The 8,950-nt window shown below is 37.0% G+C and overlaps 1 protein-coding gene across 1 annotated transcript; it reads right to left on the reverse strand.

Moving 5' to 3' along the window:
- Positions 1-851: 851 nt before the first annotated feature.
- On the reverse strand, positions 852-1,337 carry LOC133866194 (extensin-1-like). The gene has a single exon (XM_062302735.1). It carries the CDS (start codon positions 1,335-1,337, stop codon positions 852-854), a length of 486 nt encoding a protein of 161 aa, XP_062158719.1.
- Between the last annotated feature and the right edge of the window lie 7,613 nt (positions 1,338-8,950).

Consider the following 8,950-nt stretch of genomic DNA (forward strand, 5'->3'; position numbering starts at 1 on the left):
CCACAAGTCGGATCACGAGTCCAAAATTCTTCAAATCTAAAAGGCCGAGGTAAAGAAGGGCTTGGAATAGAAGTGTCCAAAAGCAATGGGTTGTGATCCGAATTATGAGCAGGGAGATGAGTAACAGAATAATTAGAGAAAAAATGAATCCATTGACTATTAGCAATACTCCTATCCAGACGTTCCTTAATTAAATCAAAACCCTGTCTATGATTAGACCAAGTAAAAGGATTGCCCGAGAAACCCAAATCCACCATACCAAACGCATCCATAAAATCATTAAATGGATTAAACAAGAAATAGTCAAAAGGCCGACCACCCAATTTATCATTAGAAGATGAAATAGCATTAAAATCACCAATACAAATCCAAGGATCAAAATAAGAGTACCCAAAATTTGCCAAAGCTATCCAGAAATCCAAGTTAGTTTTCTTGTACGAGGGGCCATAGACAAAAGAAAACAAGCATTTCACTGTAGGATCAACAGAATAGCACTAAACAGAGATAATATTACTAGAAACAAACAAACTAACAAGGTTAATATCAGTTTTCCAAGCCAACAGAAGACCTCCTTTAGAATAGGAGGGCAGAGCCTGGATCATCATTACAAAACCCAATTGATTCAAAATAGGGCCAGCTAAGTGAGGAGCTGTCTTAGTTTCTGTCAAAAAGAGAACATCAGGATTGTGCTTCCTAATAATAGCCCTGAGACTGTGAACTGTAGAGGACTGAGCTAAACCCCGACAGTTCCAGGATATAGTAATCATGGAGCTGAAGGGGGCATAGTAGAGCCAACCCCCTCAAAAGATGCTGAAGTTGGAATAGCCACATGAGCATCAACATGGGAGATTTCATCCACAAGAACAAGCTGCAAGAGAAAATTCCTGAGAAGTTCCTGGAGTGACCAGAGCTGGCAGAGAATTTCTCAGATGAGAAAGAGATTGAGCAGCAAGCAACATACGGTCCCGAATACTATGAGGATTAGACAGCTTCTTTGAAGGAGGTGAAAATAAATCAGAGACCTCTGAGACAGCAACTCGTTTGTGACCCAAAATGGTGTGCAACTCTGAAAGAGAAGAAGGGTAAACCTCAGACACCGGAGCACGACCCTTGACTACCGAAACCTGTGTTTTTGGTAAGTAAGGATGATGCCTGGCAGAAAGACGAGGAGAGGGGGATTTCTTTGTGGGAGGAGGTTTTGTGGGGGAATAAACTGGTGGAGAATTATATGAAGGAGGGCTGGAATACAATTGAAATGGAGATGGGGGTAGGGTGACAATCGGGTGAGTATAGATATAGGGAATATCAGGGAGTGATGTGTGAGGATAATCAGGCATAACAGGGGATACGGGGACAGGGAAAGTGTGAGGGAGAGACCTTACTTGGTGCTGAGGGGAAACTGAAACAGAAGTAGGCAACTGGGATCCAAATAGCAGAAGATCCGTAGTGGATTGAGGAAGACCCGAATAGAAGTGTAAAGCGGAAGGCCCAAAAACAGTCAGGCCCGATGAAGACTGGCTCATTACTCCTGTGAGTTGCTGTGCAAGTTGAAGATGCCCAGAGTTATGCTGATCATGAGGGCCATACACCATAGGCCCAGTAGAAGAAAGGCCCTATTTGAAGAGAGGATCAGTAGATGGGTCATGACTAGGAATAGGTTCCTAGCCCAAAACCATCGGGTCAGAAGAGACCAAATGGGAAGTTCCAGATATTTTTTCCTTCCCTTTAGAAGACTGAAAGGGTCGGACATGTGTCGACGTGGCAGCACCCTGTCCAAAGAACTGAGTGTACGAACGTGTAGATGAATGTGGCCCAGTTTCAGTAGGTAGAGAAGCTTCGTTCGCAAGCTTCAAAGGAACTGAACACGGAGGTAGCCCAAGAATGAGAGGAGCCACCGACGCAGAAGAAGCACCATGTAAGTAGAGAATAGAACCTGTATCCCCAGTACAAGAAGGCAGTGGATTGATAGAATGCCCACTAGTACCCGAAACAGTACTAGCAGAAACCAATTTCCTGGGCCTCGGATAAACATAACCTCGAAGATAGGTACGATAGCGTTCAGGATTAACCAGATGAGGAGGAGCTGAACAAAATGTTTTGCAGTGACCAATACAACCACACAACGAACAATAATCGGCCAATCGCTCGTAGAGGAGTTTAATCCAAAGCGGAGAAAGGCCACTGCGGGGAAGATGGAATCCAGGAACCAAAGGCAAAGAGACATCAATTAAAAGGCGAAAATGAAGATGGTGATGATTGATGATACCTGATTTCTCGCCATCTTCAACAGTCGGAACCTTGAGACCAAAAAGTTTGCAAATCTTAATGGCGTTAACAGCTTGCATATTCTCAAGAGGGAGACCATGCACTTGCACCCAAAAAGCACAAGAAGAAAGGTCGACCTCCTCAAAAGCAAGCTCAAGGGGCCACGGTTTGACAACAAGCAAAGCTCCCTTAATGTTATATGGACCATTATCCATAATTTCTTAAACCAAACAGTGCTCAAAAACTTTGAAAAGGAAACGGTCACCAGGGAGTAAATCCACTTCAAAAGGCAATGCAAATTTCCAAGAGATGTTGAGTATATCACGTACCCAAAAAAGTGATGGTGGATTTGGAGAAACCAACCTGCCCAGTAAACGAAAAGAACAATCATGTGGGAAAACAAGAGGTGCCGACTCCAAAGGACAAGGATCATCACAGTTGAGGGCTTTTGTTTCCTGAATAAGCGTCTGGAGATTGATCGATGGTTGGTCCATTGTTCAGGAGAGAGAACGAGAAAGTAGAAGAAAAAACTTCCAAAAGAGGGGTAGACAAGAAGAAAGTAGGGAAAAAGTGAATAAGGCCAAAAGAAAACAAAGGGGGAAATATTCTGTAAAGTTGACAGGTGAGGATGATGGGAGATTGTGTAGTTGAATAGGTGTAGGAGAAAGATTGAGTAGAAAAGGTTGAGGAAACCTTTCTCTCGTTAGAGAGAAGGCAGAGTCTCTCTCTCTAGAAGAGACATTTTTTCCCGCTTTCATTAGTTTTAGTTAAATGCATTCTTGACTATGAAACTATGGATTCTAAGATTGAGATAAATGAAACCCTATAATATATTTTAGAGGATTTAGATCTCAAAAATTATGCTTCGAACTTGTAATGTCCCCTACACTAGGCCCACAAAAGTCTCTAGGCAAGCCTACAAGCCCGTTTAGTTGGGCCTAAGTTATTTTAGAAAATGTATCAAAGGCCCATAACATACATAAAAGTAATTTTTTATATGCTAGGCCCATTAAAGGCTCATAAAGTCTTCAACTGCATACTCTTTTTAAAAAGTGTGAGATCTCTAAGTCTTATTCTTTGTAAAATATGACTGAGAGGCGAACCATTAAGTTAAATTATCAGTTAATTAATTTCATTGGGACATTCCTGATTCAATGGTTTAAATAGAGTGACAACCAGAGCATAGAGGGTTTGAATCTCCATAAGGGTAAAATTTCCTAACTTTGTAGTGATTTTATTAAACGAACTTTTTGAGAAATTTTTTAAATAAAATCCTAGTTGCCCCTTTTGTTCATTAAGAGTTTATTTGTTTCAAATGCAATCTAATTCAAATGGGAATGGTAATTAGTGTTTAAATGAGACTTTTTAAAATTTGTCCCATGAACCTAGCTTAAATCTAGTCTATATTCATGATTTGTTCTAAAATGGGAAAGAAACCATATTATTCTTAAAATCTCTACACAATGGTATTAGTAAAAAAAAATATAAATAAAAAATTACAATTAAAAAAAATAAAATAAAAAATTCTCATACCATGATTTTATCTTTTCTTTTTTAAAAACTTCACTTACCCTCTTGAAGTATCACATGTTTTGCAATTATAACTTTGAATTATCAAATTTTGGAATGTTGATACCCATATTTTAGCCCATTTTAATTTCACCCCTTCATATGGATTTTCTGTTAAAAGGGGATGAAACATGGAAACCGCCACATGTGGTGATAGCGCTAGAAGGTGGACGTGGTGTTGTGCGGTGTTTTTGTGCGACGTGAAAGGCCTATGGGTGACTGTGCAGAGGTTCCTAACACGACACATAATTAATCAATCATAAATCTTTTGTTCATGTAGTCAAGAAATCTTTTCTCTCTACATCACAAGCTTTTTGTTCATGCAGTGGTGGTTGGATTACTAAAAATAGATGAAATAAAAATAAAAAAAAAATAAAAAATAAAAAAGAAAAAGAAAAAGAAAAAAAGACTATATATCTTCGATTTTTGAAACAGAATTCTTCATTTACTGTGATACATCATTTTTTTCTTCTTAAGTTTATCAAATATTGGGTCATGATTGACTCCAGGGGTGGGTATCGGGGAAATCGGGGACAGTAGGGGTTTTCCGCCTACCGTCCCGACTTTGTCGGTGAAGTCGGTAATTTCACCAACTTCTTTTCGACGAGATTTATTTCGACTGTTACTGTCACCGGTAACCGGTGACTGTAAACGGTCGGTAATCAGTTAGAGGTAAGCTTTGTAGTTATTGTTAGTTTGTTTTTACAAAAAACAAATGAGAGAGACGAAAATGAGAGAGATTTGCTGTTAGACCGACGAGAAAAATGGCTTCTACGTCGCTGGTTCGTGAGGCGGCAAGACTACGGTTACGGTGGTGGTGGCGACGGCGGCGATGGGTTGGCAGCGACTGTTTGATCTGATTATTGACTTATTGCTTTGAAAGAGCAAATGAGAGACATCAACTCTTGAGAGAGATGTTCACAAAATAAACCTGGTTCCAAACTTATACAGACTACCAAGAGAGAGAGATTGGAAGGTGAGCACGAACCATGTCTTAATACTTAGAAAATGGATCAAAAGCTTTCGGTGGGACGACCATGATCTACGGCAGAGATGGTTTATGGATCATGTAACTGTTACATAGTGGCAAGAGCACGTACACCTTAATCATGTTTTCCATAACAACGAGTCAAAGACAGGTCTCATTATGCAGTAGTATTAGCTAGTTTATAGGCTATCATTATTCGTTGTAGCAAAATATATGGATACATAGATAACTTCTTTTAAGAACTTTTATGAGGCTGGCTGTCAACTAGCTTTATAGGTTATCAATGTTTCACCGTAGGCTTTGTAGCAAAAGATGGCGAGAAAGGAAATGTACGTGGATTTTTATTTTTTTTAGAATTTTTATAAGACTGCTATTTTTATAGGCTATTATTAATTCATTGTAGGCTTTGTAGCAAAAGATGGAGGGAAAGGAGGTGTAATAGTGTATAATGAGTAGATATTTTTCTTTTAAGGTTTTTTTTTTTTTTTTTTTTTTTTTTTTTTTTTTTTCTAATAGGCTTCTTTTGGTTAAATTACCAAAGCTCCAAAGTCCAGCGTTTTTTCAGTCGTATGACTCGTATTCTCGAGCCCTAGGGTCCTAGACTGAGACGTTTTCTCAGCAACTTGTTCTCACAATTCACAATGGCATGTCACGGTGTCAGTCGTGTTTTCACTCAAGCCCCTAGGCTTAAGACATGTTATGGTGTGTACTGTGTAGTCTTAAAAAGTGTGCATAGTTAATAAATTTCAATAACCAAATACACGTGAACGAGAAATAAGGAATAAAACATTAAAAAAAAAACAAAGAAATAAAGCATAAAAGATCAAAGGGTTCAGTTTAGTTTACCCTTCAAACTAAGTCACGGACTCACGGCACAGCAAGAGATTCAGAGAACGAGTTTTAGAGTTTGACAATGGCAACAACAAAAGAGAAGCAGTCTTTCAGGTTAGGTTAGATTTTTGAGTGAGTGATGAATATATAGAATGGAAGAAGAACGAAGAAGGAGTCTATTTTTAGTTTTTACTTTTTGTAAACATTAAACGGTGTTGCTTTTTTATTATTATATATTTTTGTTAAATGGTAACACTGTCGGCTCGGGTTTGTGCGAAAACTGACTTTCCAGAACTAGTTTCGCCTACCGACCGAACCGACGTCGGCAGGCAAAATATGTTCCGCCTACCGGTCGCCGGTTGACGGTTGCGGCTCGGTGTAGGTGCGGTGACGGCCGGTGGGCGGCAGGCGGCCGATCTGCACATGCCTAATTGACTCAACCTAACACGATCTATTTATTAAGTGGGTTATGTCGGGTCGGATCATGTAATGCCCTGAAAAGTTAATTAATTGGTAATTAACTTCATGGTTCATCTCCCAATATCATTCCACCAAGAATAAGACTCAGGGATATCTACTCCTCAAAAAAATAATACTACACAGCAGAAACATAAGATATTCTATCAACATTAATTACAACTAGAGCATCTACCAAGAGTCATTACAAAACTGAAATCACACTACACAAATCATCGATATGAACGAACCAAACTAAATCCTTAATACACAATCGAGCCTTAAATGCAAAGCCTACAACATCATCCAAAATTACTAATTACCAATAAATATCTTCAAAATCCTGCAATTAGCCCTCAAGCATAACCGGATCGATATCACTATGCCAAACGGCCGCATCAGCCTCAAGGTCCATCTTGAATCCAACATCTAAAGATAGTCCAACTATAAAACAACACATATTTCATATGTAAAATAAAAAATAAAAAAATACAAGCGTAAGTCCATGACTTAATAAGTAATAAGACACATGGTGTACGAGTAATTATGTAGTGAACTCAGTTATTTATAAATCATATGCAACAATGCAAGGTTACAGTTTATCATTTGGCAATGTCATCAAGGTTGTAGTATATATATAATATATGTTGTAATAAGATAATCATGCCATAGGTCAACACTGCATGTGTTGAGATTTATGTCATAAATCTCAATGTACTATTGACATATAAGTTTATTATGAATAAAGTTGTTATTCACTAATCTATTTTTGAGCATAAGGCATATGTTATTTTACACACTTAATATTATTCTATGTATATTTTACATATGAATTGTCATTGGATTACATTGAATATGGTCTATAGTGTGAGTAAAGAGTTATAACACAAGATCTTAGTCTATAATCCTTATAGTCTTAAACTTTGAATAGTTCGCAGTCAGTAATGGAATTGGGCACTCCATATGCGAAGACTATTACACATCAAATCTTTGTGATTTATCTTGATCAAGCGAAGTTGAAGGCTTCGGATTGATGTGTAAGTGTTATGCATTGAACGGACCTTGGGAGTTGTTTTTCCGTAAAACTACTGTTGAAGGAAAAACTCATATTCCCAATATTACTTATGATATTAATTCTAAATCTTGAGAGGAATGTGTACTCAGATGTGAAGTGTAGATCACTTTGATACATTTATAGGTAAGATCAAATTGATGGTCGACATACTCGGTGCATTGGATGATCGCAATGAATATTGTGAGAAAGCTTTTCTCAAGAAGGAATTCAAGTCCTTTATTAAAAGGGTAAGAAATTTTTCCTTGAGAAAAGGATTGGATTATTCTAAGTCTCTGGCCGGAGCGTTTTGGTAGGAGATACTGAAATACAAAGTACATGTGATAAGTTTTTCACGAATATGAGAATAATATATAAAATCATGGGACTCAAGGAAAAAAAAGGTAGAGAATTAAATGGCAGTATCTGTTGAAAATAAAGATGTGGAACTATAGAAAATTGAAGAAAGAAGAAAAATAAAAACTGTATAGAAAGAACACTGGATAGTAAGGCGAATGTTAATCTGTCTCTTAGACAAATATTGCCTCCCACTTAAACAATAAGTTTTTCAAAAGGGAATACAAGAATTTTGTCCTTAGGATACCATATTGCCCGAATGTAGTGTGCATATTGCAAATTCTGAACACTACTCTGAATTCAGAAATTCTGTAACAGCAGAGAAGATGAAAAAGAAGAGAAGAAAAAAGATATCGAAAATATGTTGGAAAAATATAATTTTATCTAAATTTAAGAAACAATTTATAGCAGTTTTAATACAGTTTCTAACTATTGAAAACACAGTTTCTAACTGTTGAAAAAGCAGTTAGAAAATATAGTTTCTGATAGATTAGACTTTAGAGAAACAGTTAAGTATTCAAAAATATTACTGTTATAAAAGTAGTTGTACACATCAGAAAAAATACACACGTAATTAATAATCTCGTGTACGAGGTTCTAAGTGCGTCTAAAGCGACTAAGAGACATGGGTGCATGCGTGCGACGACCAGTGCTTCTCACTGGGTGATGCAACTAGCACTTGTATACTCAAAAATCTTATATAGTATAAGAGCATGATAAATGCTTATAAAGCACATAAAATACTCATAGCTTTTCAATGTGGGATAAAGAGCAATAAAAGAAATAGAGAGAAAGTTGAAATATTCAAATTTAAGATAAACTTAAATTTTCATGAAATAATTTTCAACAATCCCCCAGTTATTTCAAGAAAATATGTTTTCAAGAAAAGACAATATCATAAAAAATAATAATAATTAAAAAAAAAAAACAGAATCTGTTGTTACACTAAAATGTTGATACATAAATGAAAATCCCTTTAGGGTTTGAACTTTCACTTAGTGTATAATCCTCAAAGATTTATCAGTGTGATAGTAGACTTTATGTCTTTGAACTATCATACTTGGTGACAAACCCAGAGAATTAACACATACTAACATTTTAAAAAATTTCTATTGCTATTTTCAGTTGCGCATTAATGGTCATACGCGTTATCCCGACTTCATGAGTGCTCTAGGTGGCTTACCAAGCCTCGACAAAAGCGGCCTGACTTTACACTCACATAGGTAGAGTTCTTCTAGGTGTTCCTGTAGATTAAAACACATTTTATGCGAACTCATTAAGAGTTTTACTCAACCTTTCCTTTTCTCTATAGGACTAGCACTAATAAGAAATTATTCCTCTCGATAGTCTAATTAAGGGCTACTTTCATCACTATCAAAAATTTGTTCTTCCCATTGAACCTAGAGTTTGTTATCCAAAGTCTAGGTTGGGTT

This window comes from Alnus glutinosa, chromosome 4, assembly GCF_958979055.1.
Source record: "Alnus glutinosa chromosome 4, dhAlnGlut1.1, whole genome shotgun sequence".
In the NCBI taxonomy this organism is placed as follows: Eukaryota; Viridiplantae; Streptophyta; class Magnoliopsida; order Fagales; family Betulaceae; genus Alnus; species Alnus glutinosa.

Excerpts from the sequence above, each read along its gene's own strand:
- LOC133866194 (XM_062302735.1), bottom strand. The coding sequence starts at position 1,337 with ATGCCTGATTATCCTCACACATCACTCCCTGATATTCCCTATATCTAT.